The 18,769-nt window shown below is 38.9% G+C and overlaps 1 protein-coding gene across 1 annotated transcript in view; it reads left to right on the top strand.

Moving 5' to 3' along the window:
• NINL (ninein like) overlaps positions 1–18,769 on the top strand; it is a 123,012-nt gene that overhangs the window by 50,204 nt on the left and 54,039 nt on the right. Inside the window, exons 11-13 of the mRNA XM_036752359.1 lie at positions 11,679–11,853; positions 15,684–15,794; positions 17,826–17,906. Of these exons, the coding sequence (XP_036608254.1) occupies positions 11,679–11,853; positions 15,684–15,794; positions 17,826–17,906 (367 nt within the window). The remainder of the gene's footprint in view (positions 1–11,678; positions 11,854–15,683; positions 15,795–17,825; positions 17,907–18,769) is intronic.

Genomic DNA, 18,769 nt, shown 5'->3' with positions numbered 1-18,769 from the left:
TAGCTAGGGTGGTAGCCATGTGAGAGCTAAAAGAGAGAAGAGAGAGATGTCATGGAGATGGAACTGGTTAAGACCTAGTAATTGATTGGACGTGGGGGATGCTGGAGAGGAAAGAGTAGGAGATAACTGAGGATATAAACTTAGGTTATATAGTTACCAATTTAAGGGCAGCATGCATTGGCTTCCAACCCTCCTAAACCTTCCTAAATCTTGGAATGTGGAATGAAGCCATTTGAATCTGTGAGCGATAGAGGGAATATATGCTTTCTCTTACATTCGATGAAGTTGGTCTTACAGCTTTTATCATTAGTAGTCAGAGGCAGAGGCAGGGCTTCCCTCTGTGCCACCCATTTGTCCTTTTTTGGTGAGGAAAACAGATGCAACAAGAATTGGAGTTTTGAATAGTTTCGGTAACAAGGAAAACCTTGGCTAAGCAAGGCATTCAGTGTATGATGCTTATAGCTGAGGAGGTCCAGCTCTGTGACTGTCTTCCAACGTGGCCTAATGTTTCCTGAGAAATTCCATTAAGTTTCCACTCTCAAAAGTATTGCCTTGGTTTGAAACATTTCTGAATAATAAAACATCGAGCAATTGGAAAGGATCTTTCTCCTTATTCCATTATTACTCTTATGGGTAGCAGCGTGGTGTGGTGGTAATAATGATACCTGGCATTTGTATAGTGCTTTAAGATTGGTAAAGTGCTTTATATACAAAATTTAATTTGATTCTGATAACAGCATTATGACAATAATAATGATGATAATGATAGCTAACACATATGCTTTCTAGTTTGTGTGCATTATGTCTTTTGAGCCTCACAGCAGCCCTGGAAGTTAAATAGTGAAAGTATCATCCCTGTTTACAGATGAGGAAACTGATTCTCAGAGCCATCAAATGGCTTGTTCCTGGTTTCACAGCCCTGGACTTGGAGTCAAAAGACCAGGATTTGAGTGCCTGCTCTATTGCTTACTATTTGCACAGCTTTGGTTAAGTCATTTAAATCCTCTGGTTCTCAGTTTCCTCATATGTAAAAACAGATAAAAATTACAATACTTAGACTACTTAGCTCACAGAGTTGTCATGAGAATCACTGGATAATAACCCTGGTTAGTCCCTCCCCCCTTATTTTGTACATGAGAAATCGAGGCACTGATTGATTAAGTGACTTGCCTAGAGTCGCATAGGTAATATCATTAGTGTCAGAGACAGGATTTGAACCCCTGTCCTTCGGCTCCAAAGGCAGTGCCCATTCCATTGAACCAATTCATATAACCATAAAGTACTATGTAAATGCCAGCTATTATTTGTCTGCTTTGTTGTTTTGGGATTAATATTATTAATATACTTGATTTTCCTCTGTCCCTCCTGGGGGGAGGAGGAGAGAAGGGTGAGGAGGGAGTCCGAGATAAAACAATGTATGTTAATTAGTGTTGGAGAATTTTGTGACATGAATTTCGATAGACAGCCTTGAGTGAGGGTTGGACAGGATATATTGGAACCTGGCTGTGATTTTCTTGAAGCCAGTGTGTTCCCATACCAATACCAGCACACCAGACATTGACTTTTTTAGACCATTGGTTAAATGACGGAAAGAATCTGCATTGACCGTAACTGAAAAAAACCTTTAGCCCAAAGATAATGGGGAATTCCAACTTGACCCGGGGGTCTGGAAGGGCAGCAAATAGGGCTTTTTCATAGAATTGAACTGGCTGGGGAGAGAGAAATACTAGATTCTTGAATTGGGTTATGAGCTTGGACAAATCACAACCTCCTCCAGGAAGCCTTCTCTAACCCCTCTTTTTTGTGAGGCAGTCAGTGTTAAGTGACTTGCCCAGGGTCACACAGCTAGTGTCAAGTGTCTAAAGCTGGATTTGAACTTAGGTCCTACTGACTTCAGGGCCAGTGCTCTATCCGAGGTACCATCTAGCTGTCCCCCTCTAACCCTGTGCCTTTCCTCTCTTAACTATTTCCTATTTATCCCCTATGTAGCTTGCTTTGCATGTATTTGTTTGCATGTTGTCTCCCCCATTGGTAGGAACTATCTTTTACCTCTTTTTGTATACCCAGCACTTAGCACCAGGCCTGGCATATAGAAGGGGCTTAATAAATGTTGACTGATTGGTAGTATCCTCATCTGTAAAATGAAGAACTAATGCTGGATGGTCCCTTCTTATGCCAGTATTTTAAGAGTCTGTTATCCCTAAGGCCAGGAATGGAATATCTCAAACATAGAGGAAGAAATCTGTTTGTTTGTTTTTTAATGTTCTTGCAGTAGAAAGAGCACTATCTTTGGCGTAATAGGATTTGTTTTGAAATCCCACTCTGCTACAAGACCTCAATGACCTTGGACTTAAACCTCTCTGGCCTTCAGTTTTCTCAACTCTAAAATGAACGGACTGGACTAGATGAGCCTTATGATTCCTCTCAGCTTAAAAGAATATGATCCCATTTAATTATTATCCTAATCAATATTATTAATTACTAATAATTATTAAAAACAACCTTATGGTTTATTACATTTAATAAAGTTTCTTTTATTTAATAATAAAAATGAAAATTAATCATAATAAAACAATTATTGAACCTAATTAAGGTTCCTTTCAGCTTAAAATATGATCCTATTTATTATCTTAATTAATCATTGTTAATAACAATGAACTAAGCTTATTTATTATAGTTAATAAATATTATTTAATAATATAATTAAAACTAACTCAGGTTCCTTTCAGCTTAAAATAATACAATCCTATTTAATTATGATTCTAATTAATTATTACAAACTACTAAGTCTTCACAGAGTCAGACAAAGGTTTCAGCTCACAGAGCTTTTAGCTGCTTGTTGTGTGCAGGACATTTTGCTGGGTGCCTGAGGGAGATACAAAGTTCATATAAGATGTAGGCCTTGCCTTTATGGAGTATAAACCAGTAGGAAAATAAGACTTTGTCACAGGTAGGCAAGATAAGCATGATGTACTGGTAAATGTTTAACAATTGGTTCTCTAGGGGAGAATGTGTTTACAGAATATTTTTAAGTTTAGTCTGCATTATTAACATGTTCTCCATCACTTCAGTCTAGAAATCAATAAAAACAGTGTCAAGCCCTGACGCCAACCAGAGCTTTGTCAATTTCCAAAGTGTAAATACTTACCCTCAAAATTTAACAAGCAGGTCTTAGCTCCAGTGTACCCCTGGATAATACCCAAAATTACTCGATTAAGTGTTAATTAAGGAGGCTCAAACAAAGTGCTATTTGATGTCTGAGGGAGAAAAAGGTAAATAGAATTCTTACTATGTGATTATTAAGCTAGATTCTTTGCAGTCAAAGAGGGCAGAGAAGAGTCTAGCTTATTTTATCCCCAGAGCAAGTGATGGCAACAGTGATAGCAGTAGCATAGTTCTTCATGGTTTTAAAGGTAAGTAAGGGGCAGCTAGGTGGTGCATTGGATAGAGCACTGAGCCTGGAGTCAGGAAGATCTGAGTTCAAATTTGGGCTCAGACACTTACTAGCTGTGTGACCCTGGGCAAGTTACTCAACCCTTAATAGTCTCAGTTCCTCATCTGTAAAATGAGGACATGCTGGAGAAGGAAACAGCAAACCACTCCAATACCTTTGCTAAGAAAACCCCAAATGGGGTCATGAAGAGTGAAACACAATAACAACCCAAAAAAGTAAACTAAGGTGAAATGTGAGCTCCTTGAAGGCAGGGACTGTTTTCTTTCGTTTTTGTTTTATGTTTGTGTCCATAGTACAAATTTAATAAAACGTCTGTAGAATGAATATTCTGTAATTATATGAAAACAAACTGGTTTTATTATTATTGCCAGCAATAAAATCACCTCCCTACTTCAATAATGAAAATATTTGGGGAAATTCATTCCACATAAGTTTTTGTTATATTGATATTGTTGTACCAACAGCTTCTGTCAATAGCAACACCTCTCCAGAATGCTCGTGAAAGAGATCTTTCTGTGGTTTACCATCCTGGTGGTACAAACCTCATGTGGGTGTTTGCCCAAAGTGCCAGCTAAGCACACTACAGTGAAATAATCAGTTTCTTCATTTCACAGCTTTCCCTAGCAGCCTGTCTGCTAATTAGCAAATGATCCTTCCAGGTCTTGTGACTCCAGGCCAATCCTGTTGCCAGCCTGATAGTGGGCCTCCTTGGTTACTCAGCCTTGTAGTTGCCTTCTGGCCCACAGGAAGAGGGTCATTAAGTCTGACCAAAAGTCTCCTTCCTCATTCAGGGTTCCAGTGTTCCAGGCCTTTTGGGTTGGCAGGGGAAGTCTCTTAGCGGGGAGAGCACAAGACTATACAGCAGCAAAGTCTCAGACTTTTTGGTCTCATGATCCCAGTGGTGCAGTGAATAAAGCCCCATCCCTGGAAGCAGAAGGACTTGAGTTCAAATGTGACCTCAGATACTTTAGCTGTGTGACCCTGGGCAAGTCACTTAACCTTGATTGCCTCAGAAAAGCAAAATTATTGAGGATCCCACAAAGCTTTTGTTTATGTGGGTTCTATCGGTTGATATTTACTACATTAGAAATTAAAATGTCTTGATATTATGATTGTACAGGACAGCTAGATAGTACAGTGGATAGAGCACCTGGCCTGGAGTCAGGAAGACCTGAATTCAAATATGACCTCAGACACTGTGTGACCCTGGGCGAGTCACTTAACCCTGTTTGCTTCAGTTTCCCCAAGTATAAAATGAACGGGAGAAGGGAATGGCAAACCCCTTCAGTATCACTGCCAAGAAAACCCCAAATGGAGTCATGAAGAGTCAGACATGACTGTAAAACAACTCAACAACAATAGTATTATTATGAAAATAGTTTTGACCTCATGGACCCCCTGAAAAGGTCACCCCTCCTCCCTTCCTGTCCCCCGAAGCTTGCTGTCATCCCTCTGCTTCTATATTGTGTGCACTTTTTAAAAAAATCAACTAACAAACATTTTTAAGCACTTCTTATATGCCAGACACTGATAGATAGATGCTAGAGACGCAAAAGACAAGAGCAAAATATTCTCTCCTCTCAAGCAGTTTGTATCAGAATATGTTCCTTGCATGAGACAGCATGCACAAAAACAAGTATATGCAAAACACATAAAAGGATATATAGGTATAGTGTAGGCAGAGATGGTTCCTCAGTCCAATTGATGTAAAGACAGAAAGTGCAAATAATAGTTCAAACTATTAATGTACTAAGTGAGGTGCAAAGATAGTCAGTAGTAGTCAGTAAGCATTTATTAAGTGCCTGCTGTGTGCTAGGCACTGGGTTATGTGCAAGGGATACAAATAAGAAAAAGAAAGACAGGCCCTGCCCTCAGGGAGCTTACGGTCTAATGAGAGAAAGCAATATACAAAAGGAAGCTGAAAAGTGGACCTATTGCAGGGTGCTTTGAGAGTATCCTGCTTGGGGGCATAATGTTCATGGAGTCAAAACCAAGCAAAGCAGTAGATAGGTACATGTTCTGAGCCCTCTATAAATGGAGGCCTTGGGAAAAGTTCATTGCTCTGCACTCTGGGCCTCCAGTCAGAGGGGAGAGGCGATTGAGGATATGGAAGTGTTGAGCATCGATGCTTGTGTGCACTTCAAAAAACAATGCGTGACTTTTTTTTTAAGTAGGAAAAGTCATTCATCCATATTTTTAAGGTGCACTGAGGACATTCTTACAGCCCTCCTTTCAGGAAAATGCTTCAGGTGTTTCCCCCCATTTGAAAAGTAAATGAGGTTAATAAGCATTGCAATTACACAGAAATCAAACACCATTTTAAAGGGTGCACTTAATTTTTTAACTTTATTTTTTGAATTAACAAGTATTTATTTTCTATCTCTCCCGCTCTCCCTCTCCCACATTGAGGGAGGAAAAGTCAAAACCTAAAGTGCCCAATTTTTAAAAGGTTTTTTTTTTTTCCCTTGTCACAAAGTCCTTGAATTTTATAAAGAAGTATAGTTGGGTGCCTATAGGAGCTTCATCTTTTAAATACTCTCCCACAAGTTTCCCCTCTTATCAAATGGACTCTGTTGGATCCACCACGTTTAGGGGCAGTGTCTCTCATTAGGGGAAGCTTATGGGCAGCAGACTTTAAAGCCCCTTTGAAAGGTTAGTTCTAGTGCAACCTTGTAGTTTCTGCTTTTGATGAGTGTTTAGTTGACTGAAGTTTGAAGCTCTCGTTAGGCCAAGCAGGTCAAATGGAGGAAGCTTCAAACTTGAAGGTCATTTTATTCTGTGATCCAGGGATTTGTCATTACTGGACCTATGCTGTGACCTGTAGCTTAAGAGATCTTGCCTTTAGTTATTCAGAGGTTGAAGACTGCATACTATAGAATGTGTTTTAAGTGGTCTAGAAAGGTTCTGAAGTGAAAGAAATCATTGAGATCATAAGAAGAATGAAAGTAAGGATAATAGCTAATGTTTATAGAGGATCTTCAGGCTTGTAAGGCACTGTGGAGGAAAAAAATGACTCTATGAGATAGGTCTTACGTATTATTGTCTGCATTTTATAGATGAAGAAACCGAGGAGAGACAGTATGGCATAGTAGATAAAGGTACCAGGCCTGGAGTCAGGAGAACCTGGGTCCAAATCCTGCCCTAGACACTTGCCAACTGTGTTATCTTGGACAAGACACCTAGCTTCTCTGAGCTTTAGCTTCCTCATCTAAAAGGAATAGTAATAGTACCTATCACACAAGGTTCTTTTGACTGTGAAATGAGAGTGTATGTAAAGTGCATTGCAAGCCTTGAAGTTGTAAAAATAAATGAAATATGAAGGAACTAAGGCTCAGAGGTTAAGTGACTAGCCCAGAAGTGGGTCACCTACAGCTTCAAGGCCACAAGTGGCTCGCTAGGTCCTCAAGTGTGGCCTTGGACTAGCCCAAGTTCACACGATGCAAACAAGCACCAGAGGCAGACTTAGTGCTCAGATGTTCTTAACTCCAAACCCAGCACTCCATCTACCAAACCGCCCTGCCTTATCTGTTGTATTTGCCTCAAGTATCCCGTTTTTGGGGAAAGGACTTGATAAACTGAATATTTTTCTTAAGAATGAAGGTTTGGATAAGTTTTATGGTTGGGTGAGTTTTTAAGCACCTGCTTGATCAGAATACACAGTCAAGTGTCTCTATTCATCAATGTCATTTTTAAAAGGTTCTTAATCGAATGTGAAGCTTACTTGGGTTATTGAATGGTCATTTTATCACACATGCATTTGGATTTGGTGATAACAGAATCTGTATTTGATCTCCAATGCTTGGTACATAGTAAGTGTTTAATAAATGCTCTATCCCTCTATCTGTCTATCTGTATGTCTCTTTATCTGTCTATCTCTATCATCATTTAAAATTCCTATTTTCAAGGTTGTCTATTTGGGCTAGGCAAATTCCTGGAAGTGCAGTTAGAACAAACTAATATCAGCAACTTTGGTACCCATGGAGAGCTGCTAAATGCCATATATTTTTATCTCATCTCATAATGCACTCGTTAGACTTGCTGAATGCAGTCTGCCCTGTATTTTGCGAAAACTGGTCATAAAGACGTAGGGGGGTTCCAGCTTGATGAAAACGTCTACCAAAAGTGACAATCTGACAGAATAATGGAAAGCGCTTGTCAGGAAAGGTCAGCATGTTTGGTAGAACTGCTTTGCATCATACTTAAAATTCTCATCTTATCCTATTGCCTAATGGCTGTTTGATGGACTAAAGAAAAACAAATTAAGCATCATATTCCATTTTTGTAAGGCCTCAGAGCTTTTATTTTTTAATAGAGGGAGATTCAGCTTGAGTGCCTAGAGAATTAACTCAGTAATTCCTTTGCTCATTAGTAGAAATGAAACCATAAAAAGCCTGCAACTTGAAAATTACCTTGAGGGTAAAAAAAAAAAGGCACCTGAGAATTTTCTAATTCTAAACAATTTTCATTGTTTCTAAAAATAATGTTTTTAGATTTCAGCTAGAAATAAAATAATGAATCAAATGTGCTCTCATCTCTTAATTCATATAATAGCTTATTTACATTTGGATTTATCTACTTTGTAGATTATCTGTGGAAAATTTTACATTCCATATGAGCTTTCTCCCACTTCCTTTATGCTCCTCGCATTGGTATGATCAGGGATTACACAATAATTCTCATATGCCAAGGAAAGCATAGTTAGTCAGAAAAAATTTTTTTTAAAGACGTGTATTCTGAGGCCAACTGCAAATGGTTTTTGAATGATCTGTTCCACTCATTGGTTCATTAGCTAACTTAAAGTTATAGTTAATGTGCATATCTTGAATTTGATTTTCCCCTTAAGTATCTGGTAGGAAATTAGCAACATGGCTTTCTGAGGACAGGGGGACAAAAGCCCCTCCTTCATATTCCTCTTGCATAATCTCCTCTTTGTTAGACATAATCCAAGATGGAGGATAAAGATGCCCTGGCCAGTGCTCTCACAATTTATTTGAACAAATACCTTACTGCACTTATAATCATATTCCCAGATACATGACAGCCAGGAAATGATTTATGTAGAAATCTTTTATGAGCAGCCAGAGGAGGGTGTAAAGAAATGAACAATATACCCCCAGAAAATCACTATAAGGGTTTGCTATTCCCTGAGTAGGACTGAGCCATGTGTATTACTTTTCAGGCCTCATGAAGGCAGGTGTAGTGTGGGAGACTTGAGATTTGTCTTTGGGTCCTTGGAAGCACTGCCTCCTCAATCTATCCAGTGTCCATTGTGGCTCTTTAGGGCAGGGCTTTGGGCAGTCTGTGGTTTGCACTGTGTAGTGCTGGACTAAAGGCACAATGAGATAGTGAAGGACCTATAGTTTTGAGCCTTCCATTTTCTCCGGAACCCCGACCTTATCATCCTAAGTAGCCAAAGGATTGTAAATTTAGAGAAGGGTTTCTTGAATGTCACAGACCCCTTTGGCCATCTTTTTACAGAATGAGCTTTTTAAATGTATGAAATAAAATGAGATTACAAAGTAATCAAGTATACTGAACCAAGTATATTGAAATATGTTTATTAAATTTTTAAAAATAAAGCTCACAGACTCCAAGTTAAAAACCCCTGGGGGAAGAGATCTTAGAGGTCATTGAGTCTACCTTTCTCATTTTCCTGGTGAGGAAACCGAGGTCAGTAGAAGTTTAGTGATTTGCCAGTGGTCAGAGAGGTAGTAAGTGACAAAGAGAGAACTTAAATCTTGGTCCTCTGACTCCAAAGTAAGTTATCCTTCTGTTGCACCATGTTGCAATATCCAGCTATGTCTGAGTATAGCCTCATGTTTTATTATTGAGGAGGCTCCTGTTTGAAATCTTTGGGCCTTTTACTTCAGATTTCATGCAGTCATTTTCAGGTCAGATAACTCTAGCAGAACCAATCAAGCAGCTTGCACAGACTGCTGTCAAGACGCAGGATTGTAGCCATCTAGCTGCTTCTTAGAATTAAATGAGGGGACTGTGCTCAGACCACATAGGCAGCAGACTGCCAGCTCTCTCAGACCTTCTCATTGCTTTGAGGACTCCTTTTTATCATTATGCCTGTTTTCTATTTGGGACACTGAGTGACTTAATTCTGTGAATAGTGAGAGAAAGGGAATATGCATTGTTATTTTATAGACAAATCACCAGGAGAAGTGCTTAATCTGGGCTCCTCTATAAACCCTAAACACCCTGCTGGGTGCTTCAGATGTTGAATGCAATTTGGAATGCAATTTCATTTAGATTCCAATGACTCTGTTTTGGGTTATTTTCTTCTTCTATCAAGGAAAACAAAGAAAGACAACCTAACAGAGCCATCCAACAGTGGAATGAGCTGCCTCTCAAGGTAGTATCATATCAGCATTTTCTCCAGCCAAGACTAGAGGACCCATTGTGAGATCTGTTGCAGAGGGAATCCTGTCCATGTAGAAGTTGGACAAAATTTCCTTTGGTTAGGGGGAGGGAGGTCCCTTTCATCTTAAGAAATTCTGATGCTGTGATGACACTAACCAGCCCAGCATTCAAGGCCATCATGATGTGTCTGTAACTTCTCTCTTTGAATTAGGGACCTGTAGTATGTGAATCACTGTGTTTGGTGCTGGGGGAGATAATAAAATAGAAGAGAGAATTTCCTAGCCCTGAAGAAGTTGTAGAGGTTATATTCTAGTAGAGGGAATAAAATTAGGAGGCATCAAGGTATAGTGGCAAAAGCACTATCTCTAAGGTCAAATGCCTAGGATCCAAATATTTTCTGTATAGTTTTGAGGAACGTTCTACACTTTACTGGGCCTCAGTTTTCCTCGTGTGTAAAATGAGGAGATTGAGTTAGATGGCCTCTGAGATCCCATCCCACTCAAACAACTATAACAGAAAAGAGAATGCATTAAGTGCTAAAGAGCTCCTGCCTGAGAATCTGGGTTAAAGCATACAGCCAAGCCCATCCATTCATTCAACTCCTTAAAAAAAGTTTCCCCACTCCAAATTGAAACAATAAAGAAATGCCAAGTGCTGTGAGCATTCAGAGAAAGGAGAGAACACTTCCAGTTTGGTTGGGGGCAGGGAAAGGGGGATCAGGGAAGAGTTCTTGGGGGAGGCAGCATTGGTGTTGAGCCTTGAAGGACAGGTAGTGTTTCACTAGGTGGATGTGGGTGCAGGGCAGAGTGAGGCATTCCAATGTAGGAAACATGCCCAAGCATAGTATATATAAAAAATATATATATATAATATATATATATCACATATATATATTATATATATTTGAGGCAAATGGACTAATCTACTTTTGGCTGTGGCATAGAATACTAAAGGTGTGGAAGAATGAATGAGGCTGAAAAAGTAACCAGGAACAAGACAATGGTGGGCCTTGAAATGCACATAGACAAATTTCCATGGAAAATGGCCGTGAAAATTTCATAGAATATTCACTTTGCCCCACTCCTCTTACATATGCTGTCATCCCCTTCTGAATATTTTATCTCTATCTTTCCTATGGTTTTAGTATATTCTATTTTGTACTCTGTATTCTGCTTATTTGTGTGTATCCCCTGCTCCCCTCTATCCCTTGCTAGATATATTGCAGGCAATGGCTTATTCATTCTTGTATCTCCAGCGGCATCTAGTACAGGACCTTGCACATTGGGTGGTTTTTGTTGAATTGAATAATAACAATAGCTAGCATTTATACAGCATTTTAAAGTTTTCAATGCCCTTTGCTTATGTTGCTTTATTTCATCTTTACAATAGCTTGTGAGGTAGGTCCTCGGGTTATTTTACGGTTGAGGAAACTGAGGCTGAGAGAAATTAAAAAGACCCGCTCAGAGTCTCACAGCTAGTAAGTGAGCCAGGATTCAAACTTAGGCCTCCCCATCTCCAGCTCCAACAGTATTATATACCTTGTACCACCTATCCAATTGGTAAATATTTACTAAGCATCTCATTTATGCCCAAAACTATTTGTCACTGGAAAGGATCCTAAAGGAACATAAGACATGTTTTTTACCTTTGAGGAACTTCCTTGGGGAGATAAGAATAATGTAAAAGAACAAAAGAACAATTTAGTTCTATGTGACACTGACCATAATTGTAGCAGGAGCTCAGGGAAGGACATCAGCACAGGTTGGCATGGTCAGGCAAGGCTTCATATGAAAGGACAGAGAACCTGAAGTGGGCTTTAAATCTTCACCTAGGAGTTAATATTTGTATGTTGCAGACACCTGGAGGAGGACTACAGAGGAAAATTATCGCTACTTCGTTCTGAGATTGAGATAGAGCGAGAGATGCTCTGGCAGCAGGTGAACAGACAGAGAGCCAAGCTTGAAGCAGATATTGAGTATCTACAGGGGGAAGAAGTGTGCCTTCAGGAGAAGCTGACCTTGGCCTTGAAGGTAGGGAAGGTCTCCAAACTGGGCCATCTGCACCAATGACAAGATGTTGGTTTTATTGCCACCTCGTCCCTCCCTCCACAAAAAAACTATTGCTTTAACAGAGTTAAAACAAACAGACTAGTAATCCTACAGCTCAAGGTCAAAGAGCCCATATAGGGTCCTTCTACACTCCTATACTGTGCTCCATTCAGGAAGGGAAAAGAAGATGGAATAAGCATTTATGTAGCACCTACTATGTGCAAGGCACTGCATTAAGTGCTTTTTAATAAATATTATTTCATTTAATCCTTATAACAACCCTGTGAAGGAGGTGCTATTATCATTGCTGTTTTACAGCAATGATACAGCAGACAGATTAATCAACTTTCAACTGTATGACCTAGCTGCATTCAGGTGTTCTTAACTATAGCCTAGTGCTCTATGCACGTTGCCACCTAGTTTCATAGAAGCTGATGAGATCACCAGACATAGAATAAAGTAAAAAGAGAATGGACCCCAGGACAAAGGCTTGAAAGACACCTATAGCTACCAGATACAGTATAAATGAATATCCAGCAAAGAAGACTGAGAAGGAATGGTCAGATCAGAAGGACTAGAAAAGGGGCACCAAAGGAGATAATATCAAAGAGGATATAGTGATTTATAGTTTCAAATGCTGCAGAAAGGTCAAGAAAGATAAACATTAAATAAAGATCATATCCTTACAAATGTACATTGACAAAATAGAAAAAGAGAGATTGGTTGGTTGGTTGTTGTCCTTTGTTCTCAAAGAGACCAAAATGATATCACTATGTTAGAGTCAAGCTATAGTGTACCTTGCTGTGGCTGATTAGACCAATACGAGCTCAGAATGCTGTATCTCAGGTCAGGCACAAATTGTCTATGTGAATATTTAAGGTGGATTCTCTAAATTTGCACATCTGATACTTCTTTTGAGCTACTTCAATTCTGCTTTGCTCTTAGAGCATAGCACCTTTTCTGATGAGGGCACACCATGCTGGGCGGTCCTTTGCCAGTGTCTCCTATGTCGTGCAATCAATTCCAGAGTTTTTCACAGAGACCTCAAGAGTGTCCTTGTATCACTTCTGACTATCGTGTGAGCACCTTCCTTGTGTGAGTAGTCCATAAAGTAGTCTTTTTGGCAAGCATACATTTGCATTTGAACAACATGGCCATCCCATCGGAGATGTGCTCTCTGCAGTAGAGTTTGAATGCTTGGCAGTTTAGCTTGAAAAAGGACCTCAGTGTCTGGTACCTTATCCTGCCAGATGATCTTCAGAATCCTCCTAAGACAACTGAAATGGAAGTGATTGAGTTTTCTAGCATGGTGCTGATATACTTTGCAGATTTCACAGGCATATGACAATGAAGTGAGCACAAGGGCTCTGTAGACCTTCTGTTTGGTAGGTAGTCTAATACCTTTTCTCTCCCACACTTTCCTTTGGATTAGGATTAAAGGACAGTCATATCCTTACAAACATACATTAATAAAATAGAAAAAGAGAGGATTAATGAAGTAAATACCCCAAACAGAAGATATAGACCCAAATGAAGACTTAACAATGAAATCTTAAAATAACAAGTGGGTCAAAAAACAAATTATAGAAACAATTAATAACTATGTAAAATAAAATTTTCATGATGAAGATTAAATAAGGGGTTGAAGTAGAGTCTTATGTTTCAAGTAAACTCAGAAAAGCAAGTGTAATGATCATGATTTCAAATAAGGCTAAAATACAAATAGACAAGATAAAAAGACAATGAAGGAAATTATGTAAAAGCATCATAGATATTGACTCAATAGCAATGCTTAATATATATCCATTAATAGCATGCCATTTATGTACATAAAGAAAAGTTCATAGAAGTACAGGGAGAAATGTACAGTAAAACTCTAATAGTAGATGATCTCAATGTATCCCTTTCAAACTTAGATAAATCTAACAAAAATGTAAACCAGAAAGAAGTTAGGTACTTCAATAGACTCTGAGAAAAATTAGGGTTGATTGATCTCTGGTAATCACTGAATGAGAACAGAAAAGATTTAATGCTGTCCTGCTGTCACTTATTTCTCAGCTGTTCATGGCACCTTTCTGAAAAATAGAACAGGTATTGGGGCATAAATACCTCAAAATAAATGCAAAAAACCAGAAATACTGAACGTGTCCCTGATCACAATGATACAAAATTATATTAGATAAATATATAGCTCATAGATAAATAAATAGCCCATGTAGAAGAATTAATCATTAATTGAAGACTAAAACAACTTAATCCTAAAGAATCAGTACAAAGAATAAATCATAAAAACAGTAGAAAATCTTATGGGGGGGGGAGGAAAGGATGAGAATTGACAGAAGAACATCAGATTTGGCAATTAAGAGGTCATCAGTAACTTTGGAGAGGGCACTTTCAATTGAATGATGAGGTCAGAAACCACCACAGAAAATTGGGAAGAGAGTAAGAGGAGAAAAAGTGGTGGTATCTATTAGGTATAGACACCTTTTGTCAAGGAGTTAAACCAAAAAGCGGAGAAGAGGTCTCAGATTATAGCTAGCAAACATGGTCAGATCAAGTAAGGGTTTTTTAAGGAGGGGAAAAATAAGTATGCATTTGTGGTCAACAAGGAAAGAGCAACTAGATGGAGGGAGGAGAGAGAGAGAGAGTAAGAGAGACAGAGAGAGAGATGACAATGTGACAGTAGAGGCAATCTGCTGGAGAAGAAAAGAGGGAATGGGATAAAGGATACATATTAGCCTTGGCAAGGAGAAGGGCCACCAGTTCAGCATATGTGAGAGTGAAGTAGGAAACTCTGGGAGATGTCTGTCTATACATATACATATATATGTATATACATACATATACATGTCTGTGTAATGTAAAATAAGGAAAGAATAGGGGAGCAGGTGGAGCTCTTAGTGAATGACTTTAACTTTTTTTTAGTGAAATACAAGGCATTAAAGAGAACATCAATATGTATGTTTAAGTTGCCCAGCATGGGGGAAGAGGAGGGAATGGCCTTACTTTCCTTCATTAGTATGACAGGGAAAGACTACATAACTTGACAGTTTTCTCTCTTGTTTCCCAGTATTTGCAAACACTAGTCTCTTTTCTCATAATGACATCTGGGTTTCAATCATTTTCAAAGCAAAATACCCATTCAGAGAATACAGCAAGATAATACCTTACAAATAATTTCTTAACAAACCCTTTATTATTGGGGCCTTTGTGAATGAAAAATGTGTATCCTTTTGAGAGGGTGACAGTGAATTCCACCTAGATTTTACATTGAGAAGCAGCATGGGCCCTTTTGGGCAGGGCCCTAAATTTGAATCCAGGGAGACCTGGGCTCAAGTCTCAACTCATACACAGTAAATCATTTCACTTTTCTAAGCTTCAGTTTCTTCTCCGTAAAATGGAAGATTTGGACTTGATGGCTATTAAGAGAGACCTAGAACATAAGTTCCTGAACTTCAGTTTCCTCATCTATAAAATGGGGGTGGAGGGTGATAATACTTACAGTACTCATCTTACAAGGATGTTATAAGGTTAGAATGAAAAAGCGTATTATGGAACTTTGCAGACTTTGAGGTATTATATAAACTTTAATTATCATTATCTACTGAGGAATAGGGTCACATCCCTTAACCAGGGATTACTTACTACTAAGTATCTGCACAGTCCTTTGCCTTCACGCTCATTTTCTTAGTGTTTTCCCTGCTTTTAATATTATTGAATATTCTAAGACTTTCATCGAAGATAGACTAGAAAGACACATATCTTAACATAAGAGTTATCCTTTCATTAAATTCTTACACTTGGTTTTGTAGGAAAATAGTCGGTTACAGAAGGAAATCATAGAGGTTGTGGAGAAGTTGACAGCATCAGAAAAGCTGGTATCGAAGCTACAGAATGATCTTGAATTTGTGTTGAAAGACAAGGTAACCCTTCTACTAAAACTATCCATTGCTTCTGTCAGCAAGGGGCCCTGAGATTGAGCTGGGGTGAGAAGTCCTATATGCATTTAGTAATTCAGGCTCTTGGCTTAAAATATTTGGCACCTAGAAAAAGAGCAGTGACACAGGACTGAGCTCAGTCCTCTTTCCTATCTAGAATTTCATAGTGAAGGAACGACTAATACTATCATTCAGTCTGTTCAAAGGTTCTTTTTATTTCTCAGGACCTTTCACTAAGATGAAAGGGTCCTTATTATATAATCAGACTCTGCCAGGCAGTTTTCCAAAATTCACTTCAATTCTATTTTCGCAGAATGTTAATTAAATGATTTACCTTGTGAAAGAAATTGTATTTAGGTAAGCAAAAAACTTTAAGATATGGGTCTCTACCTTTAAGTTTTATTCATAAACCATTTTGGGCAAATAAAGTATGTATATACCTCATTTCAGAAATTTGAAGAAACAAATCAGGTTAATAAATGTTCAGTAAACATTTATTAACAGCCACTGTGTACTCATAGTACAGCCTTGTACAATGGGAGGTTTTTGGGATCAGCAAAAGTGAAACCTGGAAGTGAGAAGAAGCTATCAGACACTTGTGCCATGCCCTTTTCTCCCTAGCCCCCATCACCTCTGCCATATCTATTGTCGCCATCACTGTGTCACTGTTGGAGCATGGGGAGAGGGTAGGAGAAGGGGCAGCAGGGACAATCGCCTTATGCCAGCCCTGTAATTGGCTTTGCCAGGGAGAACCTTGTGAGCTCCATTTGCTGTGGATGCCCAACCTGTAAAACAAAAAAGTAATCATTCATTTGATACTTCATTAATTTTATGAACAAGGACTGCATGAACTTAGAACAAAATACTGAGCACCCTACATGGTTAGCAAAGAGAAAAAGCATTTATTGAACATCTACTGTGTATCAGATACAAAAAGACAGTCCTGCCCTCAAGGAGCTTACAGTCAACGTGGGGAGGGGGGACAACAAGCAGACAAACATGAACAAACATATATACAGGATAAATAGAGAATAATTACCAGAGGGAAAGTGCTAGAATTAGAAGAGCCTGGGAAAGGCTTCCTGTAGAAAATGGTATTTTAGAGACCCTACTTGCTCCAGAGTGCAGGTAAGTATGGTTACTGTAAGATGATTGGAAAGAAAGTCAGATCCCTCTGGCACTCTCATGCCTTTTCATTCCTGACTCCAACAAGAACAGCCAGCTAATTTGAGAAAGCTGATGTGACCACTTCTTTTAACTGCAAGTGGATCTGTGAGATAGGAATCCAGGATCAGTGTTGGAGGGCAAACCTATGCTAAATTGCCTCTAGCAAAAACCCTTGCTGTCAGTGAATCTTTTGCTGGTGGGCTGTGTGTGTTTCTAGTAAAACAGGTTACTGTTCCATTCCTAGCCCAGCTGTACCACAAGTCATGGGACTATAGACTCTTACTTTCCATCTTAGGGTCATGCAGCTTTTGTTATTCATCCCTCTTTAGTTTTGTTTGTAGACAGGTACACTCAGTATATTGGTAGACCAACATATAACTTCTCCAAGTTAAGGCAGATCATAGATAGGACTGCATTTGGAAGAGTTCTAACAAGTTCCTGGGAAAGAGGTGTTGAAGCTTGGTGATGGGTTAGAGCAAAAACCTGCCATTGTTAAACACATGGCTTGCTGTGGTTTCACAACACTCCTAAATGTGACTGGAACCAGATTAAAATGTATTGGGGAATATTTGTAAAAACAAATAATACTACAATAAAATGTAAATAATATTAATTTGTGGTTTTCTAGTGGGTCTTTACATACAGTTTATTGGCCTACATTTCTGTTTGAGTTTGGGTTAAAGTTCAGATGATCCATCACAAAGTGCCATAGAAGTGAGTCAGGCTGAGAGACTGGGTATTTTTTTCCCCTTTATTTGAGCTGCAGTAGGAAAGGAATATTTTGTTTTCTTCTTGTCATTTGCATCTTCTGGCTAAAGATAATAAGAATTTTATTTATTTGATTTGCAGCTGGAGAGACACAACCCTGAGCTCTTCAGTCAGGAAGAACGATTTGCAGAAGTTATAAAAGAATATGAACTCAAGTGCAGGGTATGTACCTCTGGAAAAATCCTTTGCAAAAAACTTTTCTCTCTCTGGCTGCTGAGTAGTCATAGGCCTTTTTTTTATTTAATTTAGTGGAAACAGAGGAGATATGTAATTTCTATTTTAATTTTTTTTTTGTTTTGGGCAGCTAGAAAATATATTTGTCTCTTGGGCTAAAAGCTTTCTGTATCTCCTGATCCTTTCTGCTGCTCCTAAACTTCTGTTTCTCAATCCTCTTTCGTATGATACTGCTGTGCTGCTAGGAAGTGGGCTGCAAGTCTCTTCTAGGAGAGCATCCTATCAGCTGCCAGTTACAGGGTATGCATACTAACATTCTTATCTGGCTGCCAGATCTGGCTCCCCTCTCTTCTGTTGCCAGTTAGGACAATGTGGTTATTGATGATTCTATTGTCAGAAATGTGTTTCCCCCTGAAGTCTTTCCATGCCCAGCCAATAGGCACCAGAACTAAGATTCCTTGAATTTGCCCTGCCGAGTTCAAATCCAGCCTCAGACACTTACTAGCTATGTGACCCTGGGGAAGTCACATAACCCTGTTTGCCTCAGTTTCCTCATCAGTAAAATGAGCTGGAGAAGGAAATGGCAAATCATTCTAGTATCTTTGCCAAGAAAACCTCACGTGGGGACACAAAGAGTCAGACACAACTGAAAATGACTGGAATGGTGCTTTAAGGTTTGCAAAGTGCTTTACAAATATTATCATGAGACGATAATTAAAAGAGGATTAGTACCCTAAAAACTATACAGGCAGTCTCCATTTTAGGAGGAATGTGTACCAGTGTAGGAAAAGTAACTTCATTTTCATACCAAAGTAATGTTGAAAGGAAAATTCTTCAGTTGGGCTTTTACA

This window comes from Trichosurus vulpecula, chromosome 3 (assembly GCF_011100635.1).
Source record: "Trichosurus vulpecula isolate mTriVul1 chromosome 3, mTriVul1.pri, whole genome shotgun sequence".
NCBI classification, from domain to species: Eukaryota; Metazoa; Chordata; class Mammalia; order Diprotodontia; family Phalangeridae; genus Trichosurus; species Trichosurus vulpecula.
Note: the sequence above shows the minus strand (reverse complement) of the source record. Positions and strands in the feature narration are given on the sequence as shown.